Here is a 26908-nt window from a genome sequence, read left to right on the forward strand (position 1 = left end):
TGGCTCGCAAGAGGCAAACCTTCAGTCGTCAGTCTTCACTGACAGCACGCTGCGAGAGGCCAAGAAACGCTCGGTAGTTTGGACTTTGGAGCAGCATCCATGGCGGGAGAGGAGGCCGGGAGGAGGGGGGTTCCCTCTCTCCTCAACCCGTCGTCCGCTCCCAGCGAAGGGCAGCAGGAGCACATCGCCTCTGATGTCACGCAGGTCGTCAGCCCCTCCCCCCTCAAATTCTCTTCCTTCTCTCTCACTCTCGTCTTCGTGCTTGCCTTTTGGTTTTGGGGGCGCCATGAGAGATTAACTGTTCGTGTGCGACGATTCCTTCAGCTCATTGGCTGGACACCTCTGATCGAGCTCAAGCGAATCGCCGGCAAGGAAGGGGTAGATGCCCGGATCGTCGGCAAGGTCGAGGCCTACCAGCCTCTCTGCTCCGTCAAGGATCGAAGCGCTTTGAGGTCTGACATTTTTTTCCCCTCCTTTTTTTTCCCAACTGGTTAGGGAGTTTAGATGGAACTCTGACCAGTTTTAGTTATCCTGTTTCTCGATCATCTGATTCGGATTTTAGCTGAAAAATAGCAAACTGGGAAGAGGGAACACAAAGTCAACTTGGCTCGGTCGTAAACGATCGTAAATTTTTAGCCAGAATAGTATTTTTCTCTCACACCAAACCAGCTAACAGTAATAATACACGATCGTATACGATCGTTTCAGCTCCAGCCGAACAGACTGTCTGTCAGCCTGTTCGCTTGCTCGTAAAAGATCGTAAATTTCCGGTCAGAAACAGTGTTTTTCTCTCACACCAAACCAGCCAACAATAAATAATCCACGATCTGTCCTGCACATGTCTCCCAAGTTCACACATGTTCAGAAACACTAGACCATTTCATGGTCTTAGATTTTTTGGATTTATTTATGCTGTAGCTTATTTCTAGATTTATTTATGCTATAACTTACTACTTGTTCCCTTATTGTTCCTCTGACTGTACAGTAACATTTCTATTTTCTTCTGAAGAATGATTGAAGATGCAGAGGAGAGGGGTTTGATTTCACCTGGTGTGACGACACTTGTTGAGCCGACAAGTGGCAACTTAGGGTTAGGATTAGTACTCATTGCTCTTCGCAAAGGTTACAGGTTCGTTGCAGTTATGCCAGGTCAATACTCGCTCGATAAACAGATCCTGTTGAGATACATGGGTGCAGAGTTGTATTTAACAGGTAAGAAAATTTCTACGACGCTACTGCATCACCTTGTTTGACTTTTCATTTCGGATGCTACTTACATTACATGCTGCAGTGGCAGTGTAAATTCAGTGGAATTGTATGGGTGGACTATTCACCATTGATTGTGACATGCAGATCCAGCCCTTGGTTTCCCAGGCATAGATGCGAAAGTTGAGGAGCTCAAGAAAGAATTGCCCAATGTACATGTTCTTGATCAATTCAAGAACAAAGCAAATCCTGAAGCACATATTAGATGGACTGGTATGGTTACTGAATGAGTTTGGATGCACTGTTTTTATTTCAGTATACATTAGTTAGCTTACGGAGACGACTTTTTTCCCCCTGAAATCTATACTTTCTCGATGTTTCAACTTGCAAAATTATGCTATGCACTCTTTTAAATTCTTTCCTCCGCACATGACGACAATGCAAATCTCATAACATGATTGCTTGCACTGTATTTATTGGCCCTGATGTCATCGATAGTTCAAAAACCAAAGGGTTGCACCGAACAAACACTTCAAGGGCTTTGTACTAAGAGCATGTTTGGTTCCTTTAGTCCGCGGACTAAAGTTTAGTCTCTGAACTAAAGTTTAGTCCGTACTCTGTTTGGTTCCAGGGACTAAAGTCCATTAATGCAGTTGTATAAAGACAATATTACTCCTATTGAGATGAAGATAATACAGCTGCTGGCCGCGCTGCTGTTAGACGCGCTGCTGACCGCGCTGCTGGCCGAGCAGAACCCATTCACCCAAAACATCACAACTGCTCATACATTCAAAAAAATGCTCATACATTCAAAAAATTGTCCATACACTTAAAACCCATCAAAGATATGATCTACTAAACAAACCATCAGCTATCCAATCACGAAACTGATTCATGGTTTGATCTCCGTCCCCGTGTCGTGTATTAGCAACATTTGCTTCAGAAGATGATGGCTCGGTGAATGGAACATAGTTTTCATCATTATCAAACAAATCAAAGTCCTCATCCCCCAAAAAACTACCTCGAATGAAATTATGAAGTGCCATGCATGCAAGAATTATTTGACTTTGCTTTGGCATCGGATAACTTGGTAGATCTAACAAAATCCTCCACTTCATCTTCAAAACTCCAAAAGACCGCTCGATGACATTACGAAGTGAAGAGTGTGCATAATTAAACTGCTCTTTTTTACCTCTTGGCATTGGGCCTTGTCGATACTCTGGGAGATGATACTTTGTACCCTTGTACGGTGCAAGATAACCCGGTCAGTTTGGGTACCCGAGTCGACAAGATATAACTTGCCTACACATTCAATATTTTTTTAATGTAAGACATGCAAAGTATTGAAAAAATGAGAGAAGAAGACAGAATAGAACACGTCAATACCTTGAGGTGGATGTGGAAACTTGTCTCCATATTTCTCAATTGCATCTTTGAACACCCTCATATCATGAACTGAGCCAGGCCATCCCTCCACGACAAAAGTAAATCTCATATTGAAGTCACATATGGCTATCACATTCTGACTTGTATATCCATGTCGTCCCGTATGTTGGACTACCTTGCTAGTTTGTACCACAACAGGGACATGTGTCCCATCAATTGCTCCAATGCAATTGTCAAAGAATGGAGAAAAACATGGAGATTGCAACCTAGGATGCACATTCTTAAATTCAGGGTCTACTGGCCTAATGATATCAGCCGCAAGCTTGCTCACACTATGCAGTACTTTATCAAACTTCCTACAAACTATCTCCAATGACCTAGTAAAACGGTCTTCAGCTTGTCTAACAGACCGAGGGGCACCATATATCCACAAAAACAACCCTAAAGCCTCCATAGATGACATCCTCTTTGTGGACTTCAAACCATATGACCCAACTAGCAAACTATGAAGCTTGTCAAACACACACCTACTCATCCTAAACATGTTGAAGCAAGAAGTCTTATTTGCTAGTGTTCTCATGACCCATTCATACCCACTTTCTGTTGGTACCCTGTACTCAGATTTGTTCATGTATGTGTTAAAGTGGTACATACCGATCATGGCACTAGCAAGAATAGCAATTCTTCTCCTTTTCTTCTGGCACTTCAAGATATAGTCTACTACTTCTTGATCATCATTGGACCCCTGTTACAACATGAAAATGAGTTCAGCAGCAGCAGCAGCAGGAAAATGTTAATGTAACAAACAGCCAACCACATGAAAATGCAACAGACAGCCAACCACATGAAAATGCAACAAACAGCCAACCACAATGCAACATAAGTTCAAGCTCTAGTTCAACACACATGCAACCAGCATGCCAAAATGAGTTCAAGTTCTAAAGATGTTGCAGATAAACTAAGTTACAACAACAAATCATCTGGTGTCATTGCAGCATCTCTTCAACCACATCAACATGTCTTCATTCTTTTTGAACTGGCAAAAGACTTGTCGATTGTATTCAGAACAGAACAGTTTAGTAGCCATGTAGTATTCCTCTGAGTTATAGTCCGCACCACACTCCACAGCCAAATCTAGACATCTTGCTATATCCTTTTTCTTCTCCTCCTTCTGCCGGCTCTTCTTGTCTGCCATTTGAGCTATTGTTTCTTCTTCCTTATTTCTGGTAATTTCTAACTCTTTAAGCAGCCCCTGAAACATCTTCAACATTGGACTTTTGCTTTTCTTGAGTGGACTTGAGGCTGTGCTTGTACTGCTGCTTGCCCTCTTGCGGCTGTTAGAACTCACTAGGCTGTTCACAAAGCCTTCTCCATCTGCATCTTCACCTTCCTCATCAGTACATTCTTCTGGATCAATACTCCCTTGTCCAGGGATGCAAGAGGTGGATCCATCAACTGTCACCCCATGGAACATTTCACCTAGTTGGTCAACGTAAGTCGGTACGCCATACATGAACTTCTTACATTCTGTTTTTTTCTGAAACACACAAAGAAAGAGACAAAACAAGTAAGGAACAAATCAGCAGTCATTAAGACATAACCATAGGAACGAATATGTAATGACAAAGATCCAATAGAAATTACCTCTGTCTCTTTTTTCCAGAAGGCAAGCGGTGCTATGATCGTTCCATCAGGTCGTCGCCCTAAAGCAGTATGATTGTTAAGCATTACCCAGAAACTGTATAGGGCCTTGCATTGGGTCATTCTGTTCTTCAGTTGTTTGGTTGAATGATTGAGGCCAGTCTTCACGAAAAATTGCTGACGCATCTCCTTGTAACCTTTACCAGACATTGTCCCATTCAAGCAATTCCCTGCCCTTATTTGTTCAACAGCTACATCACAGAATATGTGTGTGTTTTCTTCGGTCCAATTGACTTTGTCAAATAGATTCTACAAATGGAGCCTAATTATCTACTGGAGCATCTCAAAACAGGTTGAAAAACAGCTACAAATGGAACATCTGAGCAAAATGAGATCATGGTTTTGGATCTTACCGATTGGGAACTATGTTTAGTTCCGTTGTCATCTTCATCCTCGATAGCGCCGAGATGCTCTTGAGGCGCGTAGCTATGCCCGGCAAACGTCGATCCACGGCCTTTGCCACGGCCTCCCCCCCGGACTCCCCCCGACCTCCCCCACGACCACCACCGGATCCCGCTCCAATGGTCAGGGACCTAGAACCGCGGCCTACCCCACTTCCTCCTCCACGGCCGGATCTGCCACCAGGGCCACGGGGAGGTAGGCCTTGGTCGCCGGGAACCTGTTCCGCCTGCAGGAACTCCTGGTATGAGCCTAGGTGGGGGAAGCCCTCGGCCTGGGAGTTCAGATCTAGATCCTCCATCCACGTCTGGGGAGCGGTGAGGCTGGGGGCCGTCGGTTGGTAGAAGGGGCCAAAGTCGTCTTTGTCGCCGGCATCCGGGAAAGCAGGGAAGTTGGGAGCCGTCGATGAAGAACCTGCCTGAGAGAATAAGTTGTGGTAGGCATTCCCGTGGCTATCCATGGTAGATGCGGAGGTGGGGAGGAGATGGGGAGGTGGGGAAGGAGCGAGGGTGGTGGCGGCTGTGGCGGCGTGGGGAGCGAGCGGCGACGGCTCTGAGGGCAGTGCGCTGACGGCTGGGAGAGAGCGGGTAAGGGAACGAGTGGATAGGCTTGGGATGGGGAGTGCGCTGATGGTGGGATGGGAGCGGGTAAGGGCAGTGCACTGACGGTGGGATGGGAGTAACGAGGGGTAGGAGTGTCTTCAGAACACTTTAGTCCAGTTTAGTCATCGTCTCATGGACTAGAGGACTAAACCCTTTAGTCCAATATTTAGTCCATGTGTTTGGCATTTTAGGGACTAAAAGTGAGCACTTTAGTTCACATTTTAGTTTAGTCCATGGAACCAAACATGCCCTTACAGAGTAGTGATAGTTATTGTTAGACCTTGAACAGATCTATAGCCATAGAACTAGCATGTCTATTTGCTATTGAATAGAATCATGAACCCTAGAACATCTACTAGTGCACTAACAATAGGTAGAACGAGAGAAAAAGGGAGGATAGAAGATGGACGTGTCAAACCTGACACCCGCAAAGGGAGTCGATCCAGAGGCATCAACCATCTCGTTCGTCGGTGAAGTCTACGCACGGGCAACGACGTTCGGGGAGAGGTTGATGAAGCCATCGACGTTGGTGGAGAGCGGGGCAGCGTGGCTGGTGGCATCCCATCACTGGCTGTGCCCCTCTAGATTGGATTAGGGTTTAGGTTTTGGTGGGGAGCTTGGCTCAGGCGAACCTCGTGACTTGAGCCGCCGGCCTCCACCTCTATTTATTGCATAGTGTAACAGGGCCCTCCAGCCATAGTGGGCTGGGCGTCCCCGATTAGGGCGCGGATCAAAGGCCAACTGGGCCATTGGGTCCAGTTTGGGATTAGAGATCAATTTAACAATCTCTCCCTTGATCTCCTACCATCTTTCAATTTCATATCATTTACTTTTGTTCATTCCATTATAGATTAGCGCATAACGCATGTTTCATCGTCACGGTCAATTGCCAATAGATTTAACAACTACAACACACCCACTCTGTTCTGAAATAGATACTTAACTTGGGTCTTCTTTTATCCAGAAATTATAGGCTTTCCCTTAAACCCATGCCGGCTACATGTTCTCTGAACACGTTGGGTGGTAAGCCTTTGTAAGCGGATCCACAAGCATCTTTTCGGTACTTATATGCTCAAGACTTATGACATGATTCTGGACTTTATCTTTCACAACATAATACTTTATGTCAATGTGTTTGACAGCACCACTTGACTTATGTTGCGAGCATACTGTACTGCCAGATTATTATCGCAGTATAACTTAAGTGGTCTATAGATGTCGTCAACCACCTTCAAACCGGGTATGAACTTCTTTAGCCAGTTCACCTGCCATGTTGCCTCATAACACGCTACAAACTCGGCATACATTGTGGACGATGTAGTGACGGTTTGCTTTGAGCTTTTTCATGAAATAGCTCCCCCTGCGAGAGTGAATACATATCCAGACATGGATTTTCTATCATCTCCCGCATAATCAGAATCTGAATATCCCACTATATGGAGTGAATAAGATCTTCTATATGTCATCATGAGGCCTTTCGTTTCTTGTAAATAACGCAAGACTTTCTTTACTAATTTTTAGTGTTCTGTTCCAGGATTGCTCTGGAATCTGTCAAGTAACTCGGTAACAAATGCCAAGTCAGGGCGCGTACATACTTGAGCATATTGCAAGCTTCCAACAGCTGAAGCATATGGAACCGCTTTCATTTGATCGATCTCATATTGGTTCCTAGGGCATTGAAAATCCCCATATCTGTCGCCCTTGACTATAGGAGCAGGTGAGGGACTATATTTGTGCATACTAAATTTCTTTAAGATCCTTTCTATGTATGCCTTTTGTGACAGTCCTAATACCCTTTTACTTCTATTTCGGTGAATCTCGATCCCTAGAACGAACAAGGCTTCACCAAGATCTTTCATATCAAATTTTGAGGATAAAAATTTCTTTGTCTCTAGTAGTAGACTGACATCACTACTAGCAAGTAAGATATCATTCACATACAGGACAAGGAAGATAAACTTTCTATTCTTAAACTTTGCATAGACACAATTGTCCTCTACATTCTCTTTAAAACCCAAAATTCCTTATTGTCTGATCAAACTTCAAGTATCACTGTCTTGAAGTTTGTTTTAATCCATAAATGGATTTCTTTATGCGGCATCCCATTCGTTCTTTTCCTTCCATGACAAAACCTTTCGGTTGTGCCATGTAAATATTTTCCTCCAAGTCTCCGTTGAGAAATATCGTCTTTACATCCATCTGATGTAATTCTAAATCATAATGTGCCACTAATGCTATTATGATTATGAAGGAATCCTTACATGAGACTTGAGAAAAATGTCTCATTGTAATCAATGCCTTCTCTTTGCGTAAAGCCTTTTGCCACAAGTCGCGCTTTATATCTCTCTATATTCCCTTGAGAATCAAGTTTTGTTTTGTAGACCCATTTACATATACTGTTTTGGCTCCTTTAGAAATTATTTTCAAGTCCCAAACTTTATTGGCATTCATAGATTTCATTTCATCTTCCATGGCCTCAAGCCACTTTGATGAATGATCATTTCTCATGGCTTCTTCAAATGAGGTGGGATCATCCTCTATTTAAAATTCCTCAGTGTTGTATACTTTATAGTTAGCAGGAATAGCTGATTTTCTAACTCTTTGAGACCTTCTAGGGGCCTCCACATTTGGCACATCTTCTGTTTGAGGCTGTTGTTGCTTCCCCTCATGTGTGGCAATAGGTTCTACAGGATCTTGAAGAATAGGTTCCTCATCGTCATTCATTGTTGCCACAGGCAAAATAACAACAGGTGCTGGCACCACAGTATCTTGCACTGTCGGTGCAGCGATAGCAGGTAGTGAGAAAAATGGCCATGAATCATCGGAGTGGGCCCATACATCCGCTTCTCTTCAAGGTAAATTTCTCAAGCTACCATGCTCCCCCTTATCATTTCATTCTCTAGGAAGACAGCGTGTCTCATTTCCACAAATTTTATATGTCTATCTGGACAGTAGAAACGAAAACGTTTTGACTTTTCTGGTTAGCCAATGAAATGGTAACTTACTGTTTTAGGATCTAGCTTCCCAATGTTTGGGTTAAATACTTTAGCCTTAGTAGGACTCCCCCACACACATAAGTGTGAAAGGATCAAGATGCCCAAGAGGGAGGGGGGTGAATTGGGCTAATTCTAAATTTCTTTGCAATAATTAAATCCTATGGTTAGCCCTAATTAACCCCTTGTGCCTAGAAAGTGTTCCTAATTGTTCTACCGCACAAAAGACTTGCAACCTAAGTTCCAATTCCTACTCTAGCATGGCAATTCTAAGAATGTAAATACATGAAATGAATTGCTCAAAGTAAATGCTCAAAGTAAATGCTCAATGTAAATAGAGAGGAAGGAACGCGGCGATGTTTTGCCGAGGTATCGGAGAGTCGCCACTCCCCACTAGTCCTCGTTGGAGCACCCGCGCAAGGGTGTAGCTCCCCCTTGATCCGCGCAAGGATCAAGTGCTCTCTACGGGTTGATTCTTCGACACTCCGTCGCGGTGAATCACCCACAACCGCTCACAACTTGAGTTGGGTCACCCACAAGCTCCGTCGGGTGATCACCGAACTCCCAATCACCACCAAGCCGTCTAGGTGATGGCGATCACCAAGAGTAACAAGCACGAACTCTCACTTGACCATGACAAGCCTAATGAGAAGGTGGATGCACACTTTGCTACTCTTGATCTTCACTAATGAGGGCTCTCTTTGGGATTCTCAAATCTCAATCACCTCACTAGGACCTTGCTCTTCTTGGCACTCTCTAAGGTGTTTCTCAGCTGTTGGAATGAGCAAAAGTACCCCCACACACGAGTGGAGGTGGTATTTATAACACCGGCTGAAAAACGAACCGTTATGTGCCTCTAGCGGGGTGACCGGACGCTCCGGTCATGTTGACCGGACGCTCCGGTCAGTATACCCCGAACTCCAGTGTTTACAGTGTGATCGGACCTGGCCAGCGTCCGGTCAGCACTGACCGGACGCGTCCGGTCGTGATTTTCCCTCTCTAGGAACCTTACTGGAGTCGACCGGACGCTGGCCCTCAGCGTCCGGTACCATGACCTAGCAGCGTCCGGTCACTTCCAGACGCATTTCACCTTGGTCAAATGAACTGACCGGACCCTGAGCCAGCGTCCGGTCACACCAGAGCCAGCGTCCGGTCAGTATTTGACCCTCCATTCACTTCCAACTCTCGAACATATGTGAATGAAGTTTGCTCCATTGGATCAAAGGGCTGTTGTGGAGCTACCTAGTGCTAGTTTTAACAAGTGTGCACCACACCTAACTCACTAGACTCACCTAGGTCAAGCTACCCATTCATACCCCCCTTAATAGTACGGCCAAAGGAAAAACAAAGTCCTAAACTACTCTAAGTGTCTCTCCAACTCCAATCGACACTTAGAACTAGTCCATCCTTAACCTTGTCAGTCCATCCTTTGAAAACCGAAATGATTTCCATCGTAGGGGCATGACAACCATGATTGCCCAATCGATCTCCATTACCTGTGACCTAACTCAATTGTTTCTGCAAAACACACGTTAGTCACAGTAATCACGTATTGTCATTAATCACCGAAACCCAACTAGGGGCCTAGATGCTTTCAATCTCCCCCTTTTTGGTGATTGATGACAATACTACCTCGAGTATGTGAAAGAGATGAGGTTTTTAACATGCTTGGATCATATAAGCTTTTGGCAATAAGAACAAAAGTGTTAGACAAGCTTATATGACCCAAGCCATCATGATGTACTCAAAAGATATGAAATAAGCATGAGTACAAGTAATAAAGCTCATTTGCATCGGAGTAAAATGCGGAAGCAAAGGCAAATGAGCAAAACACAAGTGATATGACATATAAAGAATTCAAAGTAGAGAGCACACATGTCATATATCACAATCACGTAGATATCACTATCACATAGATATAATAGTAAACATGAATGCATAATGTATCACACACACAAAAGCATAATAGTGTATCTCACAAATAGAAACTCCAAATGTAAATAGATAAGCTAATATAATAACTAAGCTCCCCCTAGATAAGTAGCTCCCCCTAAGCCTAACATACTCGAACCCTCTCCCCCTTTGGCGTCAAACACCAAAACCTATGGGTCGGTCGGATGGGGCTGTAGCGGATGAGCCGAGCGCTGAGGTACGAGGAAGCAAGGTGGAACTGGGTGCCATCATCGTCTGATCCTAAGCTCTGTGCTACCTGACCCTCTATAGCTGGTACTGATGCTGAAGCAGTCTGGGTCAGGATCAGGAACTAGTGCTGCTGTAGGCTGAGCTGGTAAAACTGAAGCAGCTGGCTCTGATGATGCCACTGAGGAGGGGAGCGTCTCTGTCGTCGCTGTGATAGGTGCAGCCATTAGAAGGACCTGGAACATGCAGGTATGGAGGAGTGGGCTGCCCTGTCAACTCACTGAAGGAAGCACCAAGGCTCCTAGACACTGTGGTCTCTGGCTCTAGCAGCGATGACGTCTTAGCCGGTGTGAAGCCCAGTACGAAACGGTGTGAACTGCGGGGCTGGCACTGACGTAGCAAACCACTGGGACACCTGCTCTATAGGAGAAGCAAACTGTGCTGGTGGCTGTCCCTGACTCTGAAGCCCACTAGGCTGTAACGCTGGAGTCGTGGAAGTGGTGGCAGGCTGACCAAGCTGGGGCATAGTCTATGGCTGTGGGGCCCTAATAGCCTGCACTACATGCTGCATGAACCTGAGAAGCTGCTGCTGCATGAGTATCTGCTGCTGATGCATAGCCTGCTGCTACTGTGTAGTGCCTGGGTCTGCTGCTGAATAACAGCTGCTGGCGCTGGAACTCATCCTGCCGAGTCTGGAACTGTGCAAGTGTAGCAGCTAGTCTCCTAAGCCTGTCTGGCCTGGTCCTGCCTCATCCGCTCAAGTATAGCCAGAAGAGTGGGGTCAGTCTGCGGGGCAGGTGGCGCTGAACTGGAGCTACTAGGCCTCAGCATCATGTCGTCGTGGAGGCATCTATGGAATGGGCTGGTAATCATCATCAGAAGCTATCACTGGGCTCGCTAGTGACCAACCCCTCTGCTGAGCAAGCTCCTCCTCTATAGCTGCAATACCCCTGATGATATCATCCTACTGGGCTACAGTCTCTGGCACCTCTAGACGATGACGCGGCTGACTCGGTGCATGTGGTGTACTGTGCCGAATCATCTGAGACAGGTTATAAGCAGGGAACTCTGTTGTGGCACCACTGTACTCAGCAATCATCTCAGGCGACTTAACTAAAATAGCTCTGTGGATAAGAAAAGTGACCCAGTGAGCATATGGTAGCTGCCTGTGACCTCTGAAGCCCTAGCTATAGTGTCATCCATCTCTAACAAAAGGAGATCCCAGATATCAAAGACTGTCTGCTGCATCAGATAGTTTAGAAGCCATAGCTGAATCCGAGTCAATCCCTCTCTGTATCCCATCCTCGGGAGTAGAGTCCTCCTCATGATAGCCTCAAGCACGCGAGCAGTGGGCGTGAGATCACTGGGGTTCCTCCTCGAACCCTCGCCAAAAGGCTCTGTAAAGCAGTGACGTACCAAGTCTATAGGGGGTACCATGCCACCATGAGGACGTCTGGGGGGTGTAGTCTGTCCATAGCACACCTCATGGAGCCTGACTGGCTGCTCCTGAAGCCTAAGAATCTCCCTGGCCCTGGTGCTCGTCAACCGATAGTCTCTACCACTGAATGCAAAGTGAATAAAGTTATGGTGCGGGTCAATAAAGAGAGAAGCATAGAACTACCGAACCCAAGATGGAACATATAATCTGGTCCGTCCAATCAGATCTGTCAGCCCCGATAGATATGCAAGGTAGGGGCGAATGTGCTCTCCAGCTGCTGCAACAATAGACTCAATGGTGCACACTCTCTGGGTCTGAAGACTGCTCCACTGTTCAGATAAGCATTATAGAAGTCCTCCTGCAGGGGTGTATAGAATCCCTCTGATGCTCTCTCATCCCTCCTGGGTGGAAACCATACCTCAAAGTCAACAAACCTCAACTGCTGCACCTGCTTGGCCGTGGCGGCCCTCAGGTCAAGATGGATCACTAGAGGCGGACCCTGTGGTCGAGGCGGTGGACGAGATCCCCTCCTCTGAGTGACTGGCCTCGATGAAACTAGGACACGAGTACGACCAGAGTGGCGTAACTATGGCTGTGGTGCCGGCTCTGTCTCCTTCGGCCTGCTGGACCTGCTCACCCTCCTGAGACTGTTGTGATGGCTATGCCTCCTGTGTCTGCTGAGCTAGCTGAGGCTGCTGCTGTGGCTCCCCCTGAGGCTGAACCTCGTCAATGGCAACTCGTCTGTCCTCCAATCATGAGGGTCCTAGCTGGACCACCATGAAGACGCTCAACACGCTGAAGTGTAGCCATTGCCTCTGGTGAAGAGTGGATCGGCAATCCGGACTCCACTACGAGCGCCTCCTCTCTCGGCATGCTCTGCGGCCTCTACAACTGCTGCGGCTCTCGCTGTATCTACATCTGGATACTTGCACTTTCTGACTGCCAGCTTCTTGGTCACCTTGCCTTTAGGTTCTGTAGGCTGGCGAGGCGGGGGCCTCGGATCCTCATCACTGGGACCACCACCGACATTCTTCACGCGAGCCATCTGATAATCCGAAGAAAAAACTACCGCTGACAAAGAATAACTGTCAATCTATCGCTTCTGAGGCTTGGCCTCGATCTGTACTCACGAGCTTGGCCCTGAGTTAACTGACAACTACCACACGATCTTAACGGCACCGACTCGCTGCATGATGGAATAGATAGGATATACAAGTAAATACAATATACCTAATAGATGCGAAACCCTAGGAAGCAAGCAATTTAGATACAAAATTGAAATGCGGGGCATTGCTACCTGACCAATCGACGATCCGATGAAAAGATAAGCGATATGCGGGGAACCACCAAATCTAGGGTTAGGGTTGTGGTGAATAGTGAATCGACGGCCCTGAATGAGATTGAAATCACGGTGAGCAGTGAAACGACTGGCTTGATGAATAGCAAGGTCACGGCGAAGTCGCGATATGGATGCTAGGGCACGATGGCAGGGTATTACCGACGCTGGAGTAGGGCTCGATTGCTATGGAGGCACTGGTGGCGGTGCAGTCGATGTAGCCGGAGCTAGGGCGGCTGAGCGACGGCTCTAGAGCACGGCGGCGCAGGCCACAGCGAGGGAGGATTCCGGCGCGGGTGGCGGGCGAAGTGGCTCGGTGGCGCGCGTGCTCGGGATGGCACGACTGCGATGCTGCACGATCGACAGAGGATAGCGCGAAGCACGACGGCAGCATGAGGTAGGGCGCGGTGGTGCGGTGAGCACTGGAGCGGAGCTTGGTAGGGAGGTGCGCGGGAGAGGCGACGGCGCGTGGGCGAAGTCGGCGCGGCGTGGGAGAAGAATAGGGTTAGGTCAACGCCGGTAGTTGGATTAAATAAGGTGCCCCCTCGAGTCAGAGAAGGAAACGGGAAAAGAGATCTGATGCCGCATGTTTTCTACTGACTGGACGCTCCGGTGGTAGCGACCGGACGCTACCACCCAGCGTCCGGTCGATTCCAGAGAGGTCCAAATCCTCTGGAATCGCAGACCGGATGCGTCCGGTGGACACCGACCTAGACGCAGCCAGAGTCCGGTCACCTAGCCTTGACGTCTTCATCATCGACTCGGACGCTGAAGCTCCTTCTGACCGGACGCTGGAAAAACACTGTTTCAGCGTCCGGTCACTCCTTTGGCAGCAGGTTCACCTCTGTGAACTGATCGGACGCTGGACATCAGAGTCCGGTGCAGCGTCCGGTCACTCCTTCAGCAATCTTCAAAGTCCTTCAGCGCTGCCTGTTCCCAATCAAGTCCCAACTCCAATAAGATCCAAATAAACACCAATTGGGACTGATGTGAGTGACCTCTCTCAAACCCTCAAGTTTTTCAAAATATTTTGCCTTAGGCTATAATTCTTTTTAAGAAAATAGGCAATAAGAGGGCAATTTGAAGACAAACGACAAACAACAATCATGCATATGCAATGCAATACTTGAAAGTAAATCTAGTTGCTTGTCAAGTTTGATCCAAGGTTAAGCTTCTTCACACTGCTTTTCGGCGGTTATCTTAACCATGTTAGACAAGCCCTATATGCATTATAAAGCATTAAACATGTTGTATATTACAATGCAATGCAAGGGACAACACAAGCTCAATTTTTAGTGAAGTTACTAAAATCAAGCACATTGAGTTCATTCCGCAATCTACAAAATGTTGCCTCATCTAGCGGTTTAGTGAAGATATCCGCCAATTGATCCTCGGTCCTTACACCTTCTAGTGATATATCATTTTTAGCAACATGATCTCTAAGAAAGTGATGGCGGATATCTATGTGCTTGGTGCGAGAGTGTTGAACCGGATTATTTGCAAGTTTTACCGCACTTTCATTGTCGCACAAAAGAGGTACTTTATCTAGAACTACACCATAGTCTAGCAAAGTTTGTTTCATGTAAAGTATTTGTGCACAACAAGCACCCGCGGCAATGTATTCCGCTTCGGCGGTGGACAAAGCCACACTATTTTGTTTCTTGGAGGACCAAGACACAAGTGATCTACCAAGCAAATGGCACCCTCCGGATGTGCTTTTTCTATCAACTTTGCATCCGGCATAATCCGAATCGGAATAGCCAATTAATTCAAATCTAGCTCCTTTGGGATACCAAAGGCCAATGCTTGGTGTGTGCTTAAGATACCTAAGGATTCTTTTTACGGCAATTAAATGAGTTTCCTTAGGATTAGCTTGAAACCTAGCACACATACACACACTAAACATGATGTCGGGCCTAGATGCGGTCAAATACAACAAGCTACCAATCATAGAGCGGTAGAGAGTTTGATCAACCGGGTTACCTCCCTCATCTAGGTCGAGATGTCCATTGGTTGGCATTGGAGTCTTGATTGGCTTACATTCATCCATCTTGAATCTCTTGAGAAGATCATTAGTATATTTCTCTTGAGAGATGAAAATCCCTTCTCTCATTTGCTTGACTTGAAAACCAAGAAAGAATGTAAGCTCTCCAATCATTGACATCTCGAACTCCTTCGACATCAATTCACCAAATTCTTTGCATGAATCTTCATTTGATGATCCAAAGATGATATCATCAACATACACTTGACAAATGAAGATATGCCCATCAAGCTTCTTGGTGAATAGTGTGGTGTCGACCTTCCCAATGGTGAAGCCCTTCTCAATAAGGAAGTCCCGAAGGCGCTCATACCAAGCTCTTGGGGCTTGCTTAAGCCCATATAATGCCTTGGACAACCTATAAACATGATTAGGATATCTAGGGTCTTCAAACCCGGGAGGTTGATCAACATAGACTAGTTCATTAATAAAGCCATTTAAAAATGCACTTTTCACATCCATTTGATAAAGTTTTATTTCATGATGTGATGCATATGCAAGGAGGATACGGATGGCTTCTAATCTTGCAACCGGGGCAAAGGTCTCTCCAAAATCCAAACCTTCAACTTGAGAGAACCCCTTTGCAACTAGTCTTGCCTTGTTCCTCACAACAACACCTTGATCATCTTGCTTGTTTCGGAACACCCACTTTGTTCCAATGACTCTTGCACCTTTTGGCCGCTCTTCAAGAGTCCAAACTTCATTGCGAGGTGAAGTTGTTCAACTCTTCATGCATGGCATTGATCCAATCCGGATGTTGAAGAGCTTCCTCTATCTTAGTAGGCTCAAAGCAAGAGACAAAAGAGTGATGAGCAATAAATGAAGCAAGTTTTTGAGATCGAGTCATTACACCCTTTGATGGACTCCCTATGATGAGATCTTGTGGATGATCTTGAAGTAGGGGTGTATTTCTTCTATTGACCACTTGAGGGGGAGGTTGTGGAGCATCAACATCTTGTGCTTGTACCACCATTTGTTCATGGGAGACATGAGTATCTTCATTTTCTACTCTCCCATCTTTTTCATCATCTTGTGGCACACTTGATGAAGAAGGTGGATCAATCACTTGTACATCATCTTCATCATCTTTAGGCTTGATGTCTCCAACCGGAATGTTCTTCATAGCCTCCCTCAATGGTTCATCACCTACATCATCAAGATTCTCATGTGCTCCTTGGGAGCCGTTAGATTCATCAAATTCCACATCATATGTTTCTTCAACCAAGCCGGTGGCATGATTAAATACTCTATATGCTTTGGACTTTGATGAGTAACCAACAAGAAAACCAATATCACAACATCTTTGAAACTTCCCTAGGTGTTGCCGCTTCTTGTAGATGTAGCATTTGCAACCAAACACCCTAAAGAAGGAGACGTCCGGCTTCTTCCCATTGAGCAACTCATAAGGTGTCTTGCCAAGGAACTTTTGAAGGAATAGGCGGTTGGATGCATAGCATGCGGTGTTGATTGCTTCCGCCCATAGAGCTTCGGGGGTGTTGTACTCATCAAGCATTGTTCTTGCAAGAGTGATCAATGTCCGGTTCTTCCTCTCAACTACACCATTTTGTTGAGGAGTATATGTTGCGGAGACTTCATGTTTGATTCCAACTTCATCACAATAAGCTTCTATGTTTGTGTTGTCAAATTCTTTCCCATTGTCACTTCTTATCTTCTTGAGCTTCACTTCAAATTCATTTTGTGCTCTCTTGGCAAACTTCTTGAAGCAAGATGCAACTTCGGATTTGTCATGAAGGAAGAATACCCATGTATACCTTGAATAATCATCAACAATCACAAGACAATAAAGATTTCCTCCCAAACTCTTGTATGTTGTTGGTCCAAATAAATCCATGTGAAGGAGTTCTAGCACTCTTGCGGTTGACATGAAAGCTTTTGTTGGATGGGTATTTGCAACTTGCTTGCCGGCTTGACATGCACTACAAAGCTTGTCCTTCTCAAACTTCACATCCTTCAACCCTCTCACCAAATCATTCTTCATAAGCTTCTTGAGTGAGCTCATCCCAACATGAGCAAGTCTTCTATGCCATAGCCACCCAAGTGTTGTTTTGGTGAATAGGCATGTCTTCAAGTTTGCATCTTCGGAGGTGAAGTCCACTAGATATAGGTTGTTGTATCTAAATCCTTTGAATATCACATGATCATCATCCTTCTTGGATACAACAACCTCCTTCTCGGTAAACAAGCATTGGAAGCCAAGATCACACAATTGTCCAACGGATAGCAAGTTGAAACTCAATGAAGCAACATATAGCACATTGGAGATGGAATGATCATTTGATATTGCCACTTTGCCCAATCCTTTGACCTTGCCCTTTGAGTTATCTCCAAATGTGATTCTTTCTTGCCCATCTACTTCTTCATCTAGTGAGGTGAACATACGAGGATCACCGGTCATATGTTGTGTGCAACCACTATCAATAACCCAATGACTTCCACCGGTCTTGTAGTTCACCTACACACAAGAGATCAAGCTTTAGGAACCCAAACTTGTTGAGGGCCCTTCACCTTCTCAACAAGTGACTTTGCAACCCAAATTTTCTTAGGCCTATTCTTATTTGGAGGATCCTAAGAACATCACTTTCATCTTTCCACTAGAATCCTTTCTAAGCATGTAGTGAGCATTGAAGGCAAAGGGTCTAGCATGCTTGGGCAAGGGTTGTGGTGGTGGAGTTTGGCACTCATGAGCAAAGTGGCCTTCTTGTCCACACTCAAAGCATCTCTTTGGCTTTGGCTTTGGCTTTGATTGTTGTTGTTGAGCTTGAGCCTTCTTCTCTTTGTTTGCCATGTACCCAATGCCACTTCTATCCATCTTCATGATGGTGTTCATTAGGAAGCTCACTTTGAAGATATTTGCCTCTAGTGAACTTGCTCAATCCAATCTTGAGATGCTCTTTTTCCAACTTGAGCTTCTTGTTCTCTTCCTTGAGTGCATCACTACTTTTATCTTCCTTGAGTGCAACCTTGTTTCTTTCTTCCTTGAGTTTCTTGTTTTCTTCTTTTAGCTTCTCATTCTCAAGAATCAAGTTGCCATCATGATCAAGAGTTTCTAGCACAATGGTGTTGTGGATTTTGAACTCTTCAAACTCTTTCTTTAGCTTTTCATTGTCATGCTTGAGCTTGACATACTCATCATAGTCATTGCACTCAACCACTTGCTTGCCTTTGCCACTAGATCCTTGCTCAATGCTCTCATCAATTAAATCATCACATGATGTAGCTATATCAATCTTAACAACATCGTTAGTAGCATCATGTGGCTCATTGGGTAAAAATTCTTGAGCAATAACAAGATTGTCATGATTAATCTTGAGAGTAGTATATTCATCTTTTAGCTTGTTATGGCTAGTGATGAGCTCTTTGTGCACCCACTCAAGTTTATCATGTTTATCTTTAAGCTCTTTCTTAGAAGATTTGAGCTCCTTGAGTTTGGATGACATAGCATCATTTGCTTCTCTAAGCTCAACACTAGCCTTTTCGGCTATCTCACATTTAGCTAAAAGAGAATCATTCTTAATCTCAAGCTTTTCATTTTTAGCTCTAGTCTTTATAATGATCTTAGTGTATTTCTTTAGTAATTTAGCAAGATCATCATAAGTAGGTGACTCATATTCATCATCGCTATCACTATCACTATCATCATTATGAGCATGATCATCACCACTACTATCATCATCATGTGATACCTTGCGTTCACCCTTGGCCATAAGGCATAGGTGTGTAGAGGATGATGGCGGTGGTGGCGGTGAAGATGATGAGTCAATAGCAATGGCGGCCACCTTCTCGTTGTCACTTTCATCATCGGATGATCCACTAGATGAATCAATGTCCGTGAGCCAATCACCGACGATGTAAGCCTTTCCACTCTTCTTCTTCTTGTGGAAATCCTTCTTCTTGCCATCTCTCTTCTTGTATGGCTTGTTCTTTTTCTTCTCATCTTCATCTTCATTGCTTGAGTCATCTTTCTTGCCCTTGTTCTTGTTCTTGAACTTGTCTTTCTTGGGCTTTGTGCATTGGTGAGCTAGATGACCAAGTTCTCCACAATTGTAGCAATCCATCTCGGAGATTGGCTTCCTTCTAGAGCTTGTGAAGAACTTCTTCTTCTTGCCATCAAACTTGATGCCACTCTTGTTGAGCTTCTTTAGCATCTTGGCGGTCTTCTTCACCATGAGAGCAAGACTTTCATCATCAACTTCATCATCACTTGAGCTCTCATACTCAAGTCTTGCCTTGCCCTTCTCTTGGCTAGCTTTGAATGCTAAGTCCTTATCTTTCTTCTTGGTAGAGGATGAGCCATCTTGTGGAGTGATGTGCATGTACATCTCATGAGCATTGATCTTCCCCAAGATTTGTGTCGGTGTAGCGGTGGAAAGATCACCTTGATGTAGCACGGTCACAATATGCCCATATTTGTCAATGGGGAGGACACTCAAGATCTTTCTTACAACATCGGATGGTTGCATTTGAGTGAGTCCAAGCCCATTGACTTCCTCTACAAGAACATTCAAACGTGAATACATTTCATTAGCACATTCTTTAGGAAGCATTTCAAAAGAGTTGAGCTTTTTCATGACAAGATGATAGCGTTCCTCACGCTCACTCTTAGTTCCCTCATGGAGCGCACAAACGTCCGACCATAGTGCATGGGCGTCTTTGTGGTTCCTCACCCGATTGAACACATCTTTGCAAAGGCCTCTAAAGATGGTGTTTCGAGCCTTTGCATTCCACTTCTCATAATTCACCTCATCGCCTTGTAGGTTAGTAGCATCCCGAGGTTTTGGGAAGCCTTGTGAGGCGGCTCTAAGTATACCAACATCTAGAGCCTCTAGATACGCCTCCATGCGAATTTTCCAATAAGGAAAGTCATCTCCCTCAAAGATAGGAGGAGGTCCATCCCCGTGAGACATCTTGCTCTAGGCGGTTAAGCCTAAATACGTGAGCACGAGGCTCTGATACCAATTGAAAGGATCAAGATGCCCAAGAGGGGGGGGTGAATTGGGCTAATTCTAAATTTCTTTGCAATAATTAAATCCTATGGTTAGCCCAATTAACCCCTTGTGCCTAGAAAGTGTTCCTAATTGTTCTACCGCACAAAAGACTTGCAACCTAAGTTCCAATCCTACTCTAGCATGGCAATTCTAAGAATGTAAAGACATGAATTGAATTGCTCAAAGTAAATGCTCAAAGTAAATAGAGAGGAAGGAACGCGGCGATGTTTTGCCGAGGTATCAGAGAGTCGCCACTCCCCACTAGTCCTCGTTGGAGCACCCGCGCAAGGGTGTAGCTCCCCCTTGATCCGCGCAAGGATCAAGTGCTCTCTACGGGTTGATTCTTCGACACTCCGTCGCTGGTGAATCACCCACAACCGCTCACAACTTGAGTTGGGTCACCCACAAGCTCCGCCGGGTGATCACCGAACTCCCAATCACCACCAAGCCATCTAGGTGATGGCGATCACCAAGAGTAACAAGCACGAACTCTCACTTGACCACGACAAGCCTAATGAGAAGGTGGATGCACACTTTGCTACTCTTGATCTTCACTAATGAGGGCTCTCTTTGGGATTCTCAAATCTCAATCACCTCACTAGGACCTTGCTCTTCTTGGCACTCTCTAAGGTGTTTCTCAGCTGTTGGAATGAGCAAAAGTACCCCCACACACGAGTGGAGGTGGTATTTATAACACCGGCTGAAAAACGAACCGTTATGTGCCTCTGCGGGGTGACCGGATGCTCCGATCAGTATACCCCTAACTCCAGTGTTTATAGTGTGACCGGACGTTGGCCGCGTCCGGTCAGCACTGATCAGACGTCCGGTCATGATTTTCCCTCTCTGGAACCTTACTGGAGTCGACCGGATGCTAGCCCTCAGCGTCCGGTACCATGACCTCGTAGCGTCCGGTCACACCGAAGCCAACGTCCGATCAGTATTTGACCCTCCATTCACTTTCAACTCTCGAACATATGTGAATGAAGTTTGCTCCATTGGATGAAAGGGCTGTTGTGGAGCTACCTAGTGCTAGTTTTAACAAGTGTGCATCACACCTAACTCACTAGACTCACCTAGGTCAAGCTACCCGTTCATACCCCCCTTAATAGTACGGCCAAAGGAAAAACAAAGTCCTAAACTACTCTAAGTGCCTCTCCAACTCCAATCGACACTTAGAACTAGTCCATCCTTAACCTTGTCGTCCATCCTTTGAAAACCGAAAATGATTTCCATCGTAGGGGCATGACAACCATGATTGCCCAATCGATCTCCATTACCGTGACCTAACTCAATTGTTTCTGCAAAACACACGTTAGTCACAGTAATCACGTATTGTCATTAATCACCGAAACCCAACTAGGGGCCTAGATGCTTTCAAAGTAGGTTTAGTGAGGGTACTCTTCCTGTCACAACTCATACTGGTGTTTTGGGCACCGGACTTACTTGGTACTCTATTGAGAATATGAATGGCGGTTTTTAATGTCTCCATCCACATGCTCAACGGTAAGGTGGGAGTAACTTATCATACTACGCACCTATATCCATTAGGGTACGATTGCGTCTTTCAGCTACTCCTATTCTGCCGAGGTTCGCCCGGTGTAGAATACTAGGCTACTATGCCATCTCCTGTAAGAACCTTGCAAAAGGTCTAGGAACTTGGCCATATGGGGTATGCCCACCGTAGTACTCCCCCCTACGGTCGGACCTGACTATCTTAATCTTTAAATTATGTTAGTTTTCAACTTATGCCTTAAATATCTTAAATTTATCCAATGCTTCTGTTCTTTCTTTGATTGGATAAATGTAGCCATAACAGGAGTAATCATCTGTGAATGTTATGAATGAATCATAACCATCCACACTCTTTATAGGAAACAGACCACAAATGTCTGTGTGAATAATCTGTAAAATTCCTACGCTTCGTTTGGCATCTTTCTTAATTTTCTTTACATACTTTCCGTTTATGCATTATCTGCATTGTTCTAAATCTGAGAACTCTAATGGAGGAAGAATATCATTCTTAACTAGTATTTCTATTCTTCCCCTCGAAATATGGCCTAAACGACAGTGTCATAATTTCGACAACGCATCGTGAGCTCTCTTTCGTTTTTTGTTTACATCCGCAGACGAGGATACATACTTATTGTCGCACGCAACGTTCCCATCATCGCATACAATATTCACATCATCACATAGTGATAACAAATAAAGCTCATTTTGTAAGATAGCAAGATCAACACATGCATTATTAAATGTTATATTACATTTGCCATTTCCAAAATGGCAATCATATCCATCATTGTCCAAGCATGAAACACTAATCAAGTTTCTCTGTAAAGCGGGAACATAAAGTATATCTCTAAGTAAAAGTGTGAAACCATCAGCAAGCTCTAGAAAAAGATCGCCAACGGCTTCAACATCTGCTCGGACTCCATTTGTAACTTTAACGTGTCTTTCGCTTCTTTGCGTAGTCCTCGTCAAACAGAATTCCTGTAAAGAATTAGCAACATGAACAGTTGCACCTGAGTCAATCCACCAAGTAGATTTCGAATACTGTACATACAGGGATTCATTTATGAACGTAATAATGTTCTCACATTTCTTTGCCATGATCATCTTTAAGTAATCGGGACAATCTTTCTTATAATGTCCCGTCTTCTTGCAGTAGAGACACTGGTCTTTCTCTAATGTGAACTTGTTCTGCTGAGGCTGATGCAGCAAGGGACCCTTTTCCTTTGGCTTTGAGGAAGAGTTAGCATTATTATTCTTTTTCTTGTTGTCTTTCACATAATTAATAGTGCCACCATTGGCAGCTTTCATTCTCTCCTCCTTTTGCACACACATAGCCATGAGCCTCTCTAAGTTCTACTTCTCTGGCTGCATGTTGTAGTTGACAACAAAAGTGTCAAATTCCTTTGGCAAGGAAGCAAAACTCAGATGGATAAGGAACTCTTCCTTGAGAGCCAGATTCATTGGTTTTAGCTTGGATGCTAAATTGCTCATTCTTAGTATGTGCTCTCTTATGCCACCATTTTCAGAGTACCGCTCTGTCACCAGCTGCTTTATCAGCTGGGTAGCATATGTCTTTGAAGAGCCAGTGAACTGACTCTTTATTCTATCAAGGTACTCGGTGACCGTGCCACACTCTAGGATTGAGCCCACAATTGCAGGCTCAATCATGTTCTTTATCACAGCTAAACATTTCTTGTTGGCAGTGACCTACTTCCTATGCTCATGGTCATAGGACATCTTTTAGGATGCAAAATCCCTCTCTCTTGTTGCCCAAACAGCATCAGCCTCGTTTGTCTCCCTCACCGGTGTCACAGGCTCAGTGGGACACGGTGAGGTGACTACCTAGTCCACCTCAGCCAAGATGAAGGCCAGGTCAATCTTTTTCTTTCACTCCGTGTAGTTGTCACCTTTGAGAGTGGGGATCTCTTTGATACACCCCATCAAGTTGTATCCGCCTGAAAACACAATTCATATGGAGTGAGAACATAAACATAATAATAACAATTGCATGTCTTAGTTTCAACGTTGGTCAAAATTAAAACATACAATTGTCCTCTACACTAATTCTACATCACCGTTGGACAGAAATAGAATTAATGCATGACAAAACTCATAAATAACATCATAATATTATCATTAATCAACGTTGGTCAGAATAATAACAATATTATAATCAACTAAAAACATATCAATTTTCAAAATTAAATTCTCCCGTTGGTTCGAATTTAATAATAAAAATAACAACTTTAAATACACAGCGGAAAAATAATCTCAATTTAGTGAATTTTACCCATAGGAAAATTCTCTTTTCTATTTCCTTTAAGCCATTTATCCATTTTCCAGGAAATAAAAATTTTACTGGAAAAAGAAAAACAAAAATTGACTCAAATCAACACTGTTCATTCGGCCCGACCAAGAAATCGGCCCGGCCTGCCTCCCTTGCATGCGCACTGCCCGCGCCTAGGCCGTAACCTGGGCCTAGGCCGGCAAAGCCACGCGGCCACGCGCGCTCGCCTGGGCCGGCCGGCGATCCAGTGAATCTGGAGCGTCCACGTTGATCCGACGGCCGAGCGACAATGTCGCTGGATCAAAACCCCCCCGCGGCCGAGCGCTGCCCCTGAAACCCTAGGTATTTCTTTCTTTCTCTCTCTTAGCCGCTCTCCTTCCTCAGCGCAGCAAGCAGCAGCAGCAACCGAGAGCGAGAGTGCAAGCGACTTTGGTGCCGTTGCCGGCCCCCTCGTCGGCGCGCGTGCTCCCCACGCGGGTGAGCGCGCCACCGTCGAGCAGACTAGCGGCGGTTCCCTGATCCCCTCGAAACCCTAGATCTGACCCGGCCTATTCTCCTCCTCCTCTGTCTCGGTCCCGATGATGACGGCGCCGTCGCCGGCCCTCTCGCCGGCGCGCGCGCTCCCCAGCAGGTGAGTGCGCCGCCGTCGAGCGGCCTGGCCACGGCGCCCTTGGCCCGAGCACGCACCCGCACGCCGACGAGGCGGCAGCACGGTGCGGCGGCGAGGTAGGCTTCTTCCCCTTCCCCTTTTCTTTTCTTTGATTTTCCTTTCTTCTTTTCTTGGATCTATCCGAATTAGGGTTGGGGATGGTGTTAGGATCGAGATTAGGGTTTGGTTAGGGTTAGGGTTTCATTCACTATTCATCTTCCCCGATGGGTTATTGTACGGTTGAGTCACTGTTCTTCCCGACGGGTTAGGGTTCGTTTCCCGATTAGGGTTAGGGTTTCAATTCGAAAACAGATCGAACCCTCTGTTCTTTTCTTAGATCCAAACGGATCTAATCTGATAGGCTAGATCTATACCCAAATGAGGCTCTGATACCATTGTTAGACCTTGAACAGGATCTATAGGCATAGAACTAGCATGTCTACTTGTTGTTGAATAGAATCATAAACCCTAGAACATCTACTAGTGCAATAACAGTAGGTAGAACGAGAGAAAAAGGGAGGGGTAGAAGATGGACGTGTCAAACCTGACACTGCAGAGGGAGTCGATCCAGAGACGTCGGCCATCTCGTTCGTCGGTGAAGTCTGCGCACGGGCAGCAACGTTCGGGGAAGAGGTCGATGAAGCCGTCGACGTCGGTGGAGCAGGGCGTCGCGGCTGGTGGCTTTTCGTCACTGGCTGCGCCCCTCTAGATCGGATTAGGGTTTAGGTTTCGGTGGGGAGCTCGGCTCAGGCGAACCTCGTGACTTGAAGCCGCCGGCCCCCACCTCTATTTATTGCGCAGTGTGACAGGGGTCCTCCAGCCATAGTGGGCTGGGCGCCCCCGATCAGGGACGCGGATCAAAGGCCCAACTGGGCCGTTGGACCCAGTTTTGGGATTAGAGATCAATCTAACAGTTATTACTAGTAGCTTATGTCCTATTTAATATAGTTTGTTGGGACCGGTGCAGGTGACAATGTTGTTTTTACATGCTATCATAATAAATTGCATGTTATTGGCGTGTACTGATATACAGGACCTGAGATTTGGAAGGACACTGCTGGCAAGGTGGACATATTTGTAGCAGGTTCAGGGTCAGGAGGAACGGTATCTGGTGTTGGGAAGTATCTGAAGATGCAGAACCCCAGTATCAAGATCATCTGTGTTGAGCCTGCAGAGAGTCCAGTTGTTTCAGGTAGTACACCATTCAGAAACATCAATTAGGTTAGTATGATCTTTGGAGTTTGGAATGCATGATTGTGGTATACATAGGAAGTTAGGGAGGCAGAGAAAAATGTGTTATATTGAGTGCTTCAATGCTATATAGAGTGCTTCAATGCTCCCAGAAAGTATTCCGTTAAGTAGCTAACATTTCTTTAGATATACTTCAGTTTCCATTATCGTTGTCCCCTATTGATGATGGCCCATAAATTTTCAGATTTAAAGTCAAAAGCTCTAGCCAATTATTAGTCACAGTGGAATGTCACTAATGAGTTTTAGCCAGGGATAAACATAGTTGTATGAGCCATACTGTATATACTTCTAGAGCATACAGTACTTTGTTTGTATGATCACAGAGCAACGTTGTCTGCACTGAACAATAGCAATCCATTTGCACATTGAATGATAATGACATAGTATTGCTGTCCTTCAGGTGGCGAACCAGGCAAACACAAAATCCAGGGAATAGGACCAGGATTTCTACCTGAAGTACTGGACACCTCAGTTATTGATGAGGCTGTCACAGTGACCACTGAGGAGGCAATGGTGAACGCTAGGAGGCTGGCCAGGGAAGAGGGCCTTCTTGTGGGCATATCTTCTGGAGCAAACTTGGCAGCTTGCTTGAAGGTTTGCAAGAATCCTAACTAAAATCTCTTCCATTAATTCTTATTTCTAGCGCATTCTGATTTTTTTAGTAAACCTTAAAATGAATGCACCTTTAGGTCGCATCGAGAGAAGAAAACAAGGGGAAGATGATTGTCACCATGTTTCCAAGTGGGGGCGAGAGATACATGAACTCTGACCTGTTTGCCGCTGCTAGAGAGGAGTGTATTGCCATGACATTTTAATTTTTTCAGAAGAGGGCTATGGGCTATTTTCCATGTAACGGTCGGCATGTGTTGCATGTAGCTGATATTCGGTCATACCACAATGAATTGCGTGATTTTGCTACGGAATTTATACTCAACGAATATGTATGAATTAACTGGAGGAGA

General features: G+C 45.3%; 1 protein-coding gene and 1 pseudogene across 1 annotated transcript; one reads left to right on the plus strand and one right to left on the minus strand.

Moving 5' to 3' along the window:
- On the plus strand, positions 1 to 26908 carry LOC136520517 (cysteine synthase-like). The gene is made up of 7 exons (XM_066514066.1): positions 1 to 204; positions 325 to 452; positions 1010 to 1212; positions 1354 to 1479; positions 25729 to 25887; positions 26347 to 26540; positions 26636 to 26908. Exons 1-7 carry the CDS (start codon positions 100 to 102, stop codon positions 26759 to 26761), a joined length of 1041 nt encoding a protein of 346 aa, XP_066370163.1. The 5' UTR covers positions 1 to 99; the 3' UTR covers positions 26762 to 26908.
- On the minus strand, positions 2046 to 5152 carry LOC136521096 (uncharacterized; annotated as a pseudogene).

Source organism: Miscanthus floridulus, chromosome 18, assembly GCF_019320115.1.
Source record: "Miscanthus floridulus cultivar M001 chromosome 18, ASM1932011v1, whole genome shotgun sequence".
Classification (NCBI taxonomy): domain Eukaryota; kingdom Viridiplantae; phylum Streptophyta; class Magnoliopsida; order Poales; family Poaceae; genus Miscanthus; species Miscanthus floridulus.